This window comes from Struthio camelus, chromosome Z, assembly GCF_040807025.1.
Source record: "Struthio camelus isolate bStrCam1 chromosome Z, bStrCam1.hap1, whole genome shotgun sequence".
Taxonomy (NCBI): domain Eukaryota; kingdom Metazoa; phylum Chordata; class Aves; order Struthioniformes; family Struthionidae; genus Struthio; species Struthio camelus.
In genome coordinates this window covers 2,640,007-2,656,647 of record NC_090982.1, presented here as the reverse complement: position 1 = coordinate 2,656,647, position 16,641 = coordinate 2,640,007, and the positions used below count along the sequence as shown (strand labels likewise).

The window sequence follows — 16,641 nt, the reverse complement described above, 5'->3', positions numbered from 1 at the left end:
TTGTTTCTGGAATACGCGCTGATTAAAAACTCCTTCAGTGTCACCTTATCTTCCAGGGTGAGAACTGGACCAGTCGAGGAGGACGTAAGGGCTGCTTGGCCTTGCAGTTGTTTTAGTTTGTTCTTAAGCTGCAGGAGTGTTTCCAGTGTGGGGATTTGGATTTTTTTGTTTGCTTTGTTTTGTGTCCTCCTCCCCCCCCCCCCCCCCCAGTCATCCATAGCTTCTTGACAGCTGTCTGCATAGGGTGAGCTGTATACCTGCTCTGTGCTTGCTTCCACACATGCAGGAGATGATCTAATTGAATAAAGCAGGTCTCAAGGTCAGGGAAAAGTCTGTCATAGAGACTCCTTAAAAAGAATTGTATGCAATGTTTGGAAAGGTTTTCTTTCTATGTTAATAATCTGCAAATCTGAACATTCTCCTGCTTATGACAGGCTTCTGGTGACAGATCTAGTGTGGGCACATTCACTCTGGGCAGTAACTGCTTATCTGCTGAGCTTCTTATGTCTTCAGGTAACTGATAAACACACAGGAGAGTTTATGTCAAGAGAATGGCAGGCTGCCCCCTTTATAAGGTGACAGCTTGTCACACGTTTTCACTAATAACTTCTTTGCCTTTTAGTTCAGTGGCAAAAAAGGTGAAGTAGTTGAAAATCCTGTCTTACAGCAGTACAGTGCTTTGCGTGCCTAAGTGTGTTTCCAACTGGCATGTACCTGAAGCAAACTCCATAGCTACTGATCCAGCTGCAAACGTTCTCCTATCTTTTAGTGGTGGTTTTCTACCAGTATTCATAAAATAGTACAGACAGATGCAGTACTGGAAAGCACTGCGCTCAGGAAATTCAGGTTACGGGTAGGGAGCTTTGCAGAGGGAAGGAGCATTACTCATCTTGTAAGCACAGCATGTACCCCGCCACCTCTGTCATTCCTATGATTTATTTTTTTATTATCATGGAAATTAATATTTCTCCAGTTATGTAAGCTGGCATGTGCAACCTCAATGTAAAAGTCACGTCACAGGAATTCTAAGTATTTGCTAAATGTTATCAGTTTAAATGATCTGTGTGTACATGTTTAGGCATGAAGCAAGATTGCATTGATTGGTGACACATTTCCATGACAATTTGATAAATTATATCCTGTCCAGATGCAAATCCAAATAAATTGACTTGTCATGATGATGATACAAGATTAAAACTCTATTTATGTATTGTCCCTCACTGGAAAAGGCTTTCAGAAAAGTAAACTGTTGAAGTCACAATCTCAGGATATATTTTAGTTGTCTATCAATTGTCTGTGTTGAGACCCTGTATCCCCTTTTAAGGAAATACTTTCTACAGCTTCTTACTTTACAGAAAATAACTGCTTGGGGCAGGGTCTTCCAAGTGCAACTACTATTTTTTATTGGGCACTTTTTTTTTTCTTTTGTTAATCACCTTTCAATTTTAGACTTACTGAAGCATTTTTCAAATAGATACTGCATCTGTTGTCAAATGCTCTGGTACAAATCCTGTGACATAATTATCCAGCTCTTCCATTTGTCTTTTTCTAAGTCTATGTGCTGTTCTAAGCCCTTGTTGCAGGTTCTAAAATTTGTTTTGAATGAGTAACCTGTAGCTTTTAGAACAGAGTAATGCAAAAAAAAGATACATAACAGTTATGCCATAGCCAAAACTTGCTGTGTTCTGGAGAGGAAAGTAAGTACATGTGACAGGCAGGAAATGTTAAAATGTCTGAGAAATAAAATCAGCCTTGCACCTCAAAAGGTGAGTGCTATCATGACTCTCTACAGCTGTTCCTAATAAGTGGTAAACTTGGTAAAGTGATGGATGGTAGCTCTTTGATATTCTCATTCCCTTCCCTCCCCTTTTTAAATGAAGCTTTGTGTGGTGTCTTGTGGTGATGGGAGAACAGTGTTGCTGCTGTTTCAAAATACATTTACCTCCATTGGATTTGTCCTTAAACTTCATTCGGCTGAGGAACATGGAGAGGGGTTATGTTTTTTCTGTGTGCATTGAGTCTTTCACTAGTGTTGTTTGTCATGGAAGGAGTGAATGGATCTGATACAAGTGGATGATGCTTGAGGTAATGATTCAGGTAAAATTCAAAACATTTGTTTCAGGTCATGCATGGAGAAGTGGCTGAATTGTGTCTGTTAAGGTTAGAAATCAGTAAGTTCTCCACTAGCTTTCCTTCCCCTAGTACAGAGACACAGTCAAGGGTAAAGCTGGCTAACGTATCTTGAAAAATCTCTTCTCGAGAATGAGTATTGTCATGGATACAGTTTCAACCGGAACTGTAAGAGCCGTGCACTGGTTACTGCTAAGTACTGGTTACTGTTGGCTCAAATGAACATGCCTTTGCTGCATGACAGCCTTTGGAGTACAAGGTACAATTAGGCCAGGTAAGGACGTATTACTCCAGCCTCCCCTTGTTTTACCAGCTTGAAGCATCTCCAGGGCGCATTTTTTGCCCACGCTTCCTGATGTTACAGCACCATTTAGCTTGGGCTGAGAAGCCTGTAACAAATTAAAAATAAATAAAAATTATTTTTACTTTGGGAAGCTATGTTGGTTTGGGGAAAGGGAGAGATTCAAATGACAGGTTAACTGTATGATGAAGAGGAGACAGTCATTGTATACAATACTTTCATGCTCTCAGGAGAGAGATGTGACTAACCCTAGTTTGGAAGTCAGACATTGATGTCGAGCTAGCTTCTTTATTGGAGACAGCTGGTACAGTGGCATTACCTGTCTGTATGTCTCTTGATAGGCGCATAGATGCTTTGGCTGAGTATTTTTACCCACTCTGAAATGTGGAGTGCATACTGCACTCTTTTCTCACAGCAGTGTGGACAGCTTTTGTTAGAAGGCTAGCATGATGGGCCTCCATCTTTTTTTGAACTGAGCTAATGCAAATTTGTTAGTGTACTCATTCATAGCTGTTCCCCCCTACCTGTCCCTCATTGGTAAGTGGCTGGGTGTAGCCAGTCCTTATCAGAACCATCTGTGTGCTGCAGTTTAATGGTGATACCAGGTGACAATGACATCCTCTAATGATAAATAAGTGTTGACACTTGTGTACAATGTGCAGAGACTTTGAGATCATACTGTACTGAGAAAGCCCTGCTGCATGTTAAAGATTCAAATGACACACTGGCGTTTTCCTGTTTGGTTATATCTGTTGATACTTTTAACTTTTATATAAGGAGATAATTGCCTGAATATTAACCTTCTCAGCAATAGAACAAAGAGGAGCTACATGCCTTTCCTTCTGTGCCTTTCCTCCCAGTAGTGGAAATTAGATATTTATTTATTTCTATTTCACAGCCCTGAAATGTAAAGGGAGAGCTTGAGAGGCGAGCCTGGTATGCAATGATGATCGTGTGCAGGGAGAGAATTCCTTTTCTCTTACAATTCTGTCCCTCACTGAGGGAGAGAAGGTGAAGTCAGAAAATTTGATAAAAATGTTTTAAAAAAAAAACATTGAGGAAAAATCTGTGAATAGCATAGCTTAGTCTACTAAGTATGTTAGGAATGAAAGAAAACTTGTTTTTCATATAGGTCTGTCACCATGGAAAGATGATAGTGTTTAATGATCCAAGAACATTCAGTAAATGCTTCTGTGTACTCTAGCATCTCTAATCTTTTCTTTTTTTTTTCTTTTTCTGTTTTTTTTTTTTTGAATATGCAAGGATGGAACAGTGTTCTTCAAATGAATGCAATAACAGAGAAGCATGGTTTTCAACAAATTAGATAAGTAGTTTTTGTTGTGCCTGGCTGTCTGTGTTGGCTGATTAGCTCAGTAATCTGTTAAACTTTTAAGAGATACTGGGCTGGGAGAGAGATCCAGGGCAGCTGCTGGTATGCTGCAATTATAAAGAAAGGACAAATGGGGAAGTACAAATAACTACAGGCTGGTTAATTTAAAGCAGTCCCAGGAAAAAAAGAATAGCTGATTCAGGGAGCAAAGGAGATAAAATAATTGCAGACAACCTGCTGTTGCAGAAAATAGCTCTTATGTGCATGACTCTCTTTTGTGAGATTCCAGGCATAGCTTGCGAAAGTAACCGCAGAGGTAAAATGTATCTGGTATTCAGGAAGCTTTGATTTGTAAACTTAAGAGTACTGACTACAGTTGAACCAAACAAACCCAAATTGGCGACAAGGCCTGCATCTTGAACAGTGACGTGGCTGACATTTGGAACGAATGCCCAAGGGAGAGTGACCGTTGCCAAATATCTCTGAATTTGAATTGGTAGATTTTTTTTTGCTGTCTGTTTTTGGGGGGAGGAAGGTGTTTTTTGTTTACATACTTTAATTAGGTAGATTTGGGGGCTCCAACAATGCTGCTTCTCACAAAGTAGACTGCAAGGGAGATGACTGATAGCCTGGGTTAGAATTTGGGGCAGCAGCCGCTCAATTCCTCCAGTATGGATAATAAGACATTCCTGGCTTCCATTTTTAGTGCTGGCCTGGGAGATGGTTACTGCTGTGGCAGAGGAGTGAGCATAGAGGAGTTTGAAAGACGTGTAGCAGTACATGTAAGACTGGCAGCTGCTGTATTTGTGTAAGAACAAATGTGAAACTTAACATTGACTCAAGGGACAGAAACACGTGATAGGACCACACCACGAGTAGAATGTGTTGAAGCCTTCTTGTGTGACTTTTCCATTTCTGGCATTGTGTGATGCGTGTAAATCCATGAAAGCAGTAATACTTGAGGGGAAGGATGTCCTGTGTGAAGGGATACTTTTATGATTTTTTGAGACTTAAATGCTTTTCTGCCTGTCTCTGGGGCTGAAGAACCTGGCAGATAGTAACCAATGTATTCCATTGCAGCAGCCGCTTAGGATTTAAGAACTGAGATTGCAGCAGACTTGTCCTTTAACAGATGATTGTTTTATAATGAGCAGCATTTTGCTCTAGCTCTGTGCAGCAGAGGTAGAACTGTGCAGCAGTTCTGGATATTTAGTGCAGCAGATGTTGCAAGTTGCAAGATCCTTTTCCACAGGAGAGAGTGTATCTAATGCTGTAGAAAAGAGCTTGGCTGTGAACAGGTGGAGCTGATCCAATGGGAAGGTACATAAATGTGTGGCAGCAACTGTTATCCTGTAAACTGTTCAAGGCAGCATAGTCTCTGGCTTGATTTCCAAAGGTCTGAAGTACAAGGGCTGTGTGTAAATCTTGCACCTCTGCAGGAAGAAAAACTTAGTTTCTGTGGGATCCACCTCAGCAGTGTGCTTCACAGAGATCTTGCTGCTAGCGAAGCTTAGGGGCTAAAGCCATCTGCCTTGAAAGCTTCCCCCCATTCTACATGAAACAAGTACCTTTCATGCATTGCAATACACTATGAAAATGTTGCTTGAGCTCTTCAGGTCTTAGAAAACTGTGCTTATGCGCCGTGGAACAATATTAATATCTGCATATGGTTAAAACCTTTCAGTAAACATTGTGAAGATGCCTTTTAGTAAACATTGTGAAGATGTTTGTCTTATTTTTGTATCTGGAAGGTCCAAACTGCTGTATATGATCATGCAAGTGAGAATAACTTCAGTGTAATTAACAAAATCTTGTAGGTGGTATTTCAGGATGCACTGAGAAGCACTTGAAAGCTGTCTGAGCTGTGTGGGGTTTTCTAGATCCAAATATGCACTTCCTAAAGATCTTGAGCTACAAACAGAACTCAGTGTCTTATTCCTACGTTTAATCCATTGCAGCAGAGTGTCAGGCTACTCCTTTTTACATCTAGTTCCACTGAGACAATCTTGCTCTGTGCTTGTTGTTTGCTTTGGCACAGGGCTCTGGCCCATGAGCAAAAGAGTTAGAGAACGAGGTGCTGGAGACCGCTGACCTTGTGAACCTTCAGGACTGGCCTGGGCGGGGCCATACATGAAGGCAGCAAACTGTTTTCCCTAGCAGTTCATGGTGCTGTATGATAAAGCAGTAGCTAGAAATGCATTCTTCCACATATGCGAGCTGCATATCAAGGGACTATCACAGTATTGAGACTGGGAAGATATTCAGTAATTATGTGGGCCTGTGGAGTCTTAGTGACTGTAGAGCTGTTCTGTGTAATGTGGTCACTGTTTGAAATGATAGGCTGTTGAATTACAAATCTGCCTGGCTTCTGCAGTAGAGAAGTTCTGCAGTGGCGCAGCTTGGACTCATCTCAGCTCTGGGAGTCATCCATATTTTCAGGCTGTTGCAGAGAGAAAGAGATGCAGCCAGGGGAAGACTATGTGGATGGAGTTTGAAGCAATTGCACACTTGTAGATTGAGTGGTGGTCTTCTGGAAGAGGTTATCATGTATATCCTCTTGGAGAAAACACCTGCAAAACACTGAAACAAAGTACCTTGGTTACTGGGTGCTAGTGAAAAGATTGACTTGCCCCTTTTGAACTCAGGTATGCTCATTGAATCGTTTATTGGGAAACTGTAGCTGAAGGCATTCCACACAACCTTGTTCTGAAAAAGGCTGATGCTGCTCTACAAATGTCCATAAGGGAACTGCATAGAGTAGTGGACCTTTGTCCCCATTCATCCTGCGAACTGTGTCTGATGTCTATGGACCATGTTCTGGTCCAATAAGCATGCTGCATGCTTACAGCACTGCTATTTTTTTCAGTTTTCCTCTCTCTTGCTTATCAGAAGAGCATTTGAGACCATGTTTCTGTACTGGGCTATCTTCCCGAAACCAACAGCTCCACACTGCTGCTAGGGACACAGGCTCTGAGCTGTTATGTGCTTAACTTCTGGGCCTGTTACGTTGTACAAAGCGCTTTTTTCCTTTGGACTGAGAGTTTGAGAAATACAGAGTGTTAGGTCTGAGATCGAAAGTTCTACGCGAAAGCTTGAAAGAGAAGGGACAAGATTTTTTTCCTAAAACTGCTTGCTATTTCTGTCTTTCCTTGTATTGTTCGGCTATAATCTGTTGGTTTCACCTCTAACCATAGACACCTTCATCTTAATTTTTGTACCCGTGACCTGCTCCTGGATGACATGAACCTTTGTATCCACAAAGTCAAGTTTTGAAATAGTTATCAAAATAAATTTGGCAATGTCTGAAACAGGCATCCGAGGTTCAGCCTTGCTAACCACTGTTTTCAATTCAATTCTAGCTGGAAAAAAACCCCAAAACCTACTTGTGGCTACAGTGGCCTGCAAGGACTCAGGCTGTTTTTCATTGGAGGTGTGGAGGCCAGTTTAAAGTGAATTGCTTGTTAATATTTGACTCTTAAAAAAAATCACTGTGTTCTGGTTGATGTGGATGAAAAACTTCAGAATTTCTCTGTATCTATAGCTGAATTCCATATGTTGATGCCAAACAGTAACCTGTTTGCAACTCCTAAATCTCTTTTATTTTATGATGTGTTTTTCTTAAGGCCTTATCCTTTGACTCTGTCTCAAAGGCTTTTTTTTCCCCCCTTTTCTTAAATTTTCTCCATGTGACTTTGCAAAAACCCGGATAACTGAATTTCCAGTTATTCTAATCCCAAAGATGTGCAAGCTTTTCACAAGCTTCATTTGCAGGATCACTGAGATGGGTGTCAGCCACTTCCAGTTCATAATGTGGCAGTAGTTTAGGAGCACTGCCGACCGAGCAAGGGCTCTTGCAGCAAGCTGCAGAAGGAGTGTGTGTGGGCAGAATCTGTCTGGAATTCAGATCTTTCTGTTCTTTTGAGAGCCTTTAGGATCTATTTTCATCATTTGTGTTTTAAAAAACTGTAAAATCCAAAACAACAAAAGATAGTCTTAATCTTTAAAGAAGTGTCATAACAGTGATCCTTAAAAACACATTGAGGGTAATATATAAAGTGTGAATGAGATAGAAGTGGGTTCTGAATTTACATTAACACTGGCCATAGCTGTGCTGCAGATTGTGTGGCTAGTTTCTGTGTATGGACCTTATAAAGATTGTTAGATTGTAGCTTGGTGAGTCACAGAAAGTTCATATTATGGAAGACTTTGCATCTGAATGGATCCTGTCAGGTGACGTTTGAGTGGTCTCTTTCTTTAAAGCAAGTGCTACCCTTTCAAATACAGTCTCTGTCTCTAGTTTCAAACAGTATTCAGCCAACAAATTTTGGCCGTTTCTTCCCTGCAATTCTGCTTGCTATGGGTGCAAAAGGAGTAAATACGTGCTTAGTGTGAATCCTGTCAATCAAGGAGAAAGCATTAGTCCACTGAGGTTCAGCTTACTCTGGCAACTGTGATCTGTTGCTACCTCATAACTTACTTGTACTTCAGACTTCATGGACATTGCTCTGCCTTAAGCCTCCGTGTTCTATCATCAGTTTCCAGTGTTCCTGTCTGCTCTCCCATCCCCTGAGATGTCTGCACTACAGAAATAAGCTGGTTAGCCATAGTGCTTGGCATGACTGCCAAGCCAGAGATCTGCAGGAGATCTTGAAGAATGAAGTCCCCCTGCAGGCAGTTTAAAACTTGAAATCCATCTGAGAAGTTTGCTGCATCTAACAGCCATAAATCTCTGGCAAAAGCTGTGCAAAATTACTGAAATTATAGCAGTAACAAAGGGCATGAGCGGCACGATTCTCTAAATCCTGGCAGTTATTTTTCTATTCAGAGAATTGAACAAGTGACTCGGAGATGGATAAGGACCAGAGGCTTCAACCCTGAAGAGACTATCAACTGCCAAATGCTCTAAAGTTGTGGTAGGAAGGCTGAAAGCTACCAAGAGTGCTTATTGCATTCTTTCTCAGGAAGAGACAGGTGTCCTTCATGCTACAGGCTTTCATTTTTCTCCCTCACCATGAAGTTGCACAGGGAAAGTTCCAGTGGGGGACTTGTGGAGGTCTTTGGCTAGGGGCTGAAGCTCCTGACAGTCATGCGTGACACCACTCTGCAAATCACTAGAGAAGGTTGGATGGTTGATTTGGCCCATACTTCATTGTGATGCTATGCGTATTGAAAGGTGAATGGATGATCATCATAGCATGATTCAGCATTCACTGACTTGCACAGGTGTTGCTGACAGATTTCCAGCTGACATTCAGAGATGCATGGGAGGGCACATGTGTGCTGTTGTGTTGGTCTTGCTCCACTGGTGGTGAGTGCTTGATGATGTGGGACACTGAAGTCATTTTAGCTGCTGATCTGGCATGGAGGAACAGATTCAGAAATATGCAGTGCAGGGAGGAGAAATCAAGTGTAGGGGAAATCTGTGTTAGAGCCCTGAGCTGTGGTGTAGGGGGGTGGGTTTATCCTATGACTGTTCTTCTCTAGCTGAGTACAGACTAAGTGCTGAGCTCTAACGCATGTCTGGGTCTTGGAACAGACACGAGTAAAGCAGCAGAGTGAAGGAGATGCTGAACCTCAACTGGGGAGTTTGGGAGTGACTTTCCACCTAGGATAATGCAACGCTGTGAGCCCTGAGCTGTGCAGAGGTACAAGCTAACTGTATAAAGTTTGCCATCAGCATTATGTTTTGGGGAAAATTCTGTGTGGGGCTGTGCTTGCTTGCTTTTTGGCGCTGAGTGTGGAGAAGCCAGATGTTGCTGGCGGACTTGGACTTTCTTGACGTACCCAGGTTGCTATATTGTTCTTCCAGTTATGGCATAGCATCGTAGAGTGGCTCTGCTATAGCTTCTCCAGGATTGCTGTCACTCTGGAGTTTGCAGAGCATCTTCTGTGTTAGAGAAGTCCACATGCTAGTGCTGCTGCAGGGAAGGAGGAAGAGAACAGGAGCTGCTTCTGATGGCAGCTGGAGGTAAGACTGAAATACCCTGATTTCAGAAGTTGCCAGCTGTGTGCAGACCACTGGCCAGGACAGCAGAATGCTGACTGTGCTCCTCTCAGCCAGAGTGGTAGGCTGGGACTGCTTACCTGAGCTTCCCTGAGCAGGCAGAAGGGTCCCCCTGCCCTTCCCGAGCTCTCTAGTGCAGAAGCAGGAGCCGTGTGGCTCTATAGCTGCTCAGCAAGTTGTTGCCTTGTCTTTGAGAGGTCAGGTGGGGTTGAGGATTGCCCCTGGAAGCATCACTGCCTGTGGTAGCCATCCAGGTCCTAGCAGTGGAATGCCTTTTGCCAGCTTGCCTTTTTGAAGTGTGTTTTGCAGTTGCTCTGCAAAAATTCACTGCTTTATCTGTCTCTGTTGACTTCTGTCAGAGTGTATGCTCCGAAATGCCTGCTAGGGAAGAGGGTGGAAAACTCTATTATTGTTATGTGTCTTTGGCAATTCTATAGTGACGATTTTGGCCTGGTTCCAGCAGCTGACAGCTGCATGGGAACAGCAGTGAATCCTGCATGCTGTAGTCACAGCGTAGATTTCTGTAGATTTTCGTGTCAGGACTCATGTAGATTTTCATGGGGACCCTGGAGCATTCCCTGCTAAAACTCAGCTTGCACCCAGAAACAGGCATTGGTTGACCAAAAGTATTAGATGAATGAATAATCGTAGTAATGAGATACGTCCCTATGAATACACTTTTGTTCATCATTGTGCTTTTATGTTGAGCTAGGAATTCTAATTAAAGTCTGCAGACTGATAAAATTAATAAATGACAAGACAAGAAGGTATAGCATTTAACCTCAGAAGGTAGCAGCACAATCTGCAGAAGGCTAAAAGTAGCCTCTATGTAATGAAAGAGGGGGGGGGAAAAAAAAAAGATATCTACCTAAAGTGAATGTAGTGTTGGAGTATGCACAGATAGCAAAAGAAAGCAGGAGAAAAGGGTCAAAACGCAAAAATTGCACCTGATCGCGCTCAGATTTATTGGCTTACTGTATGGGTTCCAATTTTAAATGCAAGTGAAAAAATGCCTGGTGGATATCACATATTGCCTACAGAAGGATTTTTTTCTAAATTATTGAGCTAGGTGCAGAGCAGGAATCCGAGGAGATGTGTAGGGCTGTCAGTCAGTATTGCACTTGTATGTCTTCTGTCTCCACTGCACCTGAAATACCTGTGAATGGAATCTAAATGCATACTTAATCACATCCTCTGATGTACACATCTTCCTTCTGATCTCAGGCTGTTGCTGTGTTATACCAGTTACACTCATCTGTTTCATTTACATAGATTTTTGCCTCAAATTTAGTATTTCTTGTTACATATGTTGAAAAGATTTGTTGAAAAGATTTGTAAGCTTTTGAAATCTACATAATATGGGAGTGGAGGTGTATGTGTGTATATATATGTGTATAATACATATGCGTACTGCTCAAAGGCTGTGGAATTCCTATTCTTGCAGACTTTCAGTACTGAAGAACCTGGTCTAGCCTTGTCATTAGCCCTGCTTTAAGCAGGAGGGTGGTTTAAATATCTTCAGGGGTCTCATTGAACTTAAGGCTTTTTGTGACTCTGAAGTTCAGAAACTGCCATGGTGCCTGAGCATTGCCAACAGACTTTTATTTGTGTTAATATTGTGTATTCCTATAAGGATATTAATTCAGGATCTAAGGTATAGCTCTGTCAAGCTGGAGTCTCTTTCCTATTCCATACAGGAATCTTTGCATTAAGTGACTGTGAAGTTAATCAGACACTTTCTTCTGAAAAGGCAAAGGGGAACGAGTAGGGTTAGTTCAGGTCAAGTGCATGTGCGTGCAGTTGGGCATGGCTTGGTGAGTCAATGAGTGGGAGTGAAATTGTGAAGACACTAAAGCAGGGCTGAATGGTGGTGTTGATCAGCAGGAAGGAGAGGACTGTACCTACCTCCATAGAGAGTCTTCTGAATTTTCAAGTGGGTATATGCAGCAGATACCAGAGTTAAATACACGCACGCTAAAATACTGAGACCCTAGACATAGAATTGTGTAATGCTCTTTTCTGTCTGTTTCTAGATTTGGGCCACCATAAATCCAGCTTGCTTATTGTTATGTGACAGCCCAGATCTTATCTCTATCTGCAGCCCCCCCTCCAAAACTGCTCAGGTAAGGGAAAAGGTCTGCCTTGCAATTATTTACCCATCCAACTGTTGCAAACAAACTCTGTTAGCATTAAGACTGTTCTAATGTAAAATGTACGTGGAAGCGAAACCTTCTGTAGACAGAATAAAGTTAAGCAGTTTGTGGTTTAAAGGGCTTTTTAACTCTAAAGCAAAGGTAGGTGCAGTAACTCATGTAAGAACTTTTGTTGGGACTTAAGTAAATGGCTTTTAGCCTGGTGACTATGGAAGACTAGAAAGGAAAATGTGAATTAAGGTTCTTAGTGATTTCCCCCCCGCCCCCCTCCCCCCCCCCCCCCCAAATAATCTAACTTTAAAGGCGAGGCAGATGTTCTAATGAACAAATAGGTGGATGGTAATGGCTGTGGGACTTGTGGCCAGACTAATTGTCTGACATGCAGCAGTTTTGGAAAGTCAGCTAGTTTCCAAAAAGCAGAGAAGGCCAGGCTCTTTTCGATTGTATAAGCACATTTTGATAATGAGGAAGTAGCAAAGTATGTACAACTGTTCTTGGGGAGCAGCAAGAGCAGGGCTGCTCCACAAGGAATCACAAGCCAGGAACTAAGGCTAATCACAGCACAGGCCAGGCAGTGAGCTCACCAACAGGGCAAGTCCCTTGAGGTCTGAGCACAGCCGGGTTGGTCATAGTGATGGGGACTTAAGGCAAAGTGATGTATGTTATCAGCAATGTTAATAAGTGTCACATGATGGAAAGATCGTGGATTTGATCTCCATGATAGACTTTATGGTGTCAAGAAATATGAATTCTGAATAGAAGTTAGAAAAACCTGAATAGCAGCTCTGAGAAAAAACTTATTGTGGACTGTAGATGATTCATGTGTTTGCAGATCTTGCAAGTCATGTCTGGAAAACTATTTATGTATATTTTTATGCCAGCCTGATTCAAATGCAGGATATGGCATGTATAATAATGTTACTGAACCTTCTAAAAAGCTATTTCCAAGTTCACACTTTGAACTGAAATTATCCAAAAAAAAAAAAAACCCAGCAGCAACAAAACAGAAACAAACCTCCCCCAAACCAGGATTCTGGTTGGTTGATATCAGTCAGCACCAATACATTTTTGGATTCCAGTTAAACCTCTATTGTCTGTGGGGGGAGTGTTTTGGTTTTGGTGTTTTTTTTGTTTGTTTGTTTCATTTTTTGCTTATTGTATGAGGATGGTACTGGTGACAGGATTTCAAAAGTTGTGTGGGAATGTGGGAGACTTGACGGTGACTTGGGTAGCTTTCTATTCTCAACAAAGTGTAACGCACTTTAAACTTATTTCACCAAGTTTTCTGGTAAAAAGAGACAGGTAACACGAACTTTGTAAGATCTGCAGATTTGGGTTCTTTTTGCTGACTGTGACGGAATGTCAGCGTGCCAGCAGGTGGACTGTCTGCCTCTTTTTGCATGATGCTAGGATAAGCTGTGATGACAAGACTTAAGTACACTGGCCTGCTAGTCACAACATGAAGACCTTTTGGTTTCTCCTTATTTTTCTTGATTGTTGACTGTGTATGCTAAGTGAAACCATTGAAATGTTCCCGTAATTCATGCCTTCACCACTGAACAATGTGCAACTCAAGTCAGGAATTTACGGTTGGATATCTTAAAAAGTTCCTCTGGCATTTTTTCTGCGGCTGTAAAACTGTCATAAGCAGGCTCACAGCGAACAGGGGTACCTTATAGCTCCGCAGTGCGACAGCAACATTGTTCGTTTCTGTTCTGTCCTGTCCTGTGTAGCTGTCTGTGGGACATATAGCTAACTGAGTAAGAGAGCACATCAGTGTGTTTAAAGGAAAACCTTGCACACAGGGGGATGGGCAAAGCTGGTATTATTGGCTGAAGTCAGTTTACTGGTCTGGTTTGCAGCAGCACATCTCTGCTGAGGGAACTGAAACCCTTCTCCTGTGATGGGCATGAAACAGGGACCAAACTCCAATCTGTGTAGTTGAGGAATTGGCTTGGTAGCTTTTCTTTTTTAAGAGATGACGTGTGGTTAGCTCTTCTGTAGTTATGTGGTGTTAGCGATAGTATTTGGTGCAGCTTCAAAGATGTTACAGAAACTTTGGTAGAACTGCTAGCTTTCACGGAATTTGTAAGCAAGACTCTTTTTTCAGGTGGCTAAGTAACAACCCAGATCTGCCACATGCTCACCTTTACTACCAAAACAGCTTTCCTGGTGGTGTTTATGGTCTTCTAAATGCTACACAGTTTAAAAGTACTGCAGACGGCAAGAGCCTTTAGCACTTCTTAAACATGCAGACTACACTGTTATGAAGTGCAAGATGACTTTCCAGTTTTTTTGTATGCAGTTTGATCACCGGCTGAAACTAAATGCTTGGAAAGAAGGAGCAGCTGCAGCAGACAGGTAGGAATGTTATACACATTTTAAGGAAAGATGACTTGTTATTTAGCATGTCAACTGCAGAAATCTTGCAAGGAATATGACCTGTCACCTCTTGGCTTTGCTTTGCTGTTCTAGTAGTGAAGCAGCACAGCAGCTCTCTTTAAAGCAGAGTTCACAGTCTCTGCGTTCAAAAGAGTTTTGTAAGAACCAGTGAGGCATTAAAAACTACTTAAGCCGGGAATCCCTTTTCTTGTGCTCCTGTTACGAGAAAACAGGACAAAAGCAGCATGATGTGGGTGCACGGAGTGGGTTATTTACCTGCTCTGGTGCCGTAGAATGGGTTTCTGTAGGACAGGAATCAGCAGTCTGGATTGCAGGACAGCACAGTCCACTCTAACAATCTTGCCTTCTCTGAAGAGATAAAAACGTAGGTCTTTGATAGTAGCCCTTGGCAAATGCAGCCTTGTGAGACATGAATTTGGACTAGGTACAGCAGCCTGAAGCCTCCTGAGTATTCCCTAATAGCTGTGATTCCTTGTAACAGGAGTAGCCCATGTGAAAGGTGGCTGGATCTAGCCTAGGGAAGAGGCAAATTAACTGTGTCCTGCTCCAAGGTCTGCCCCTTTGTGTGGATTCCCTTTCTCGCTCTAAGGTCTGCCCTTTTGCGTGAATTCCCTTTCTAGCCAACAGTTACTTTTCCTCGGCATGTTGTGACCCCTTTAATCATATCTGGGGTGAATGTGGAAGAACCTGGGTAGCCTGAAAAGCTGAGACATCTAGGAGTGGCGCATTGGTGGACAGTGGATGGCATCTACTTCCTTCTTCTGTCCTGTGTTTGCCAGTCAGTTTGCCAGTCAGCGAAGGATCCATTTGGAATCCAGTGGAACAAGTTTAGCCATTTGCCTTGGAAGTGCACTTAACCCAACATGTGGGAAGGGCACTGCATGCAGACCTCACGCTAGGATCTCCTGTACTTGGCTGTGGCCTTTGGACCAAGGAAAACAAACAGCTGACTGAAACCAATTCGCTGGGCAATGGCAGAAAGGTTCTTGGGGAAGACCCACAACACTTACCTGGAGCACTGGCAAGTCCCAGTGAGCAGGGAGGCGCTGTGATTATCATATGGAGAGGCCTAGTCATGATTAGCAAAACCCCATTGCAGCACCTATAAGACATATCCTTGGTGAACAGGCTCATGAATAGGCTAGCCAGGTAAGGGTGGCTAGCCTGTACTTTGTGAAGTTGACATGAGGGGGCACAACAGCAATGTATTCATACCCAGTGACAGGCCCTACAAATGTCTGGTTTACTCTGTGTATCATGACTGGACAACTCTTGGGCTCAGAACCTCGTAGTTAATCAAAGCACTTTGTTGCAGTGACAAAGTCTGCACAGGTTACCTGAATAACTGGAGCATGTTCTGTCTAGTTCACTGTTGGCATCACTGAGAAAGCGTAGTTCAAAAGTTGCCTGTCATGTCAAAAGTGTTTGTCATATCAGTGTTTATTTTTTTGCAGCCCAGAGGATGCTTGCATGCTCTGGAGATGTGGCTTCAGATGGGTGGCCAGCTAGCTGCTTGGATTTGTCTTTGAAGCTGCCTTTGGTAGGGACATGTTCTGGCACCAGGCTCGTGAGGGGGCAATAGGTCTGTGCAGTGATGCTTGCTGGCAGGTCCTACTCAGGAGTCAGCTTCTCCTAGCATTAGTGCTGCAAAATGCACATTCCCTCAATTGTGATGTGCTGTGAGGCCGCCGGCTGCTTCTTAACCACGGACAAACACAAACCTAATGGAGATAGGCTTGCAATATGAGCTTGTTAAGGCAAAGGTCACTTATGGGATGAGGGTGTGAAAACTTGCATAGTGGGACCTCCTTTTCTGCCTGGGATCTCTGCAAACAGTAGAAATAGTCTTCCATAATGGGACTGTGAAAATGAGTTTAGATATTTACAGTAGGCATGTTACATTAGAACTAATGAACGTTTGAGGCTTTCAAGCCTTTTTGAGTGAAGGCTTCTTTTTTGAAGAAGTGGAAAAGCTTGAGACTTCTCAGAAGTGGGGAATTTGCAGGTGTCAGCAAGTATAGAAGAAATCCAATGATAGCATTTGTCAGCTGCTTTATCTAGGCTGAGAATTTGAAAATTTTAATGTAAATGGAAATGCTAACAGTTACCTGGGAAGCTTTCTGGCAGTTCAGAGCTGTAGAGCTACCTTTTATTAGGAAATAAAGATATAAAGCTCCAGGAAGGGAAGCAGATTGTTATTTCTGCCTGAATGAGTTTGGAAAAGAGAGCTTGGGGTTGGTGGGGTGTTGTGAGTGGAGGGGTTTGATCAATCTGACAAATGTGTTAGGTGACCTGTTTGGAAACACAGTATGATGAGCAG

The 16,641-nt window shown here is 42.6% G+C and overlaps 1 protein-coding gene across 5 annotated transcripts in view; it reads left to right on the top strand.

Moving 5' to 3' along the window:
- The window catches only part of LOC104141532 (SH2 domain-containing adapter protein B-like), a 39,196-nt gene that overhangs the window by 1,911 nt on the left and 20,644 nt on the right, over positions 1–16,641 (top strand). For 3 of the 5 annotated variants that reach the window (XM_068928610.1, XM_068928611.1, XM_068928614.1), the window contains exon 2: positions 11,799–11,888. The exons of the other annotated variants lie outside the window; for them this stretch is intronic. In XM_068928610.1, coding sequence (XP_068784711.1) covers positions 11,799–11,888 — 90 coding nt within the window. The remainder of the gene's footprint in view (positions 1–11,798; positions 11,889–16,641) is intronic. 5 annotated transcript variants of the gene reach the window in all.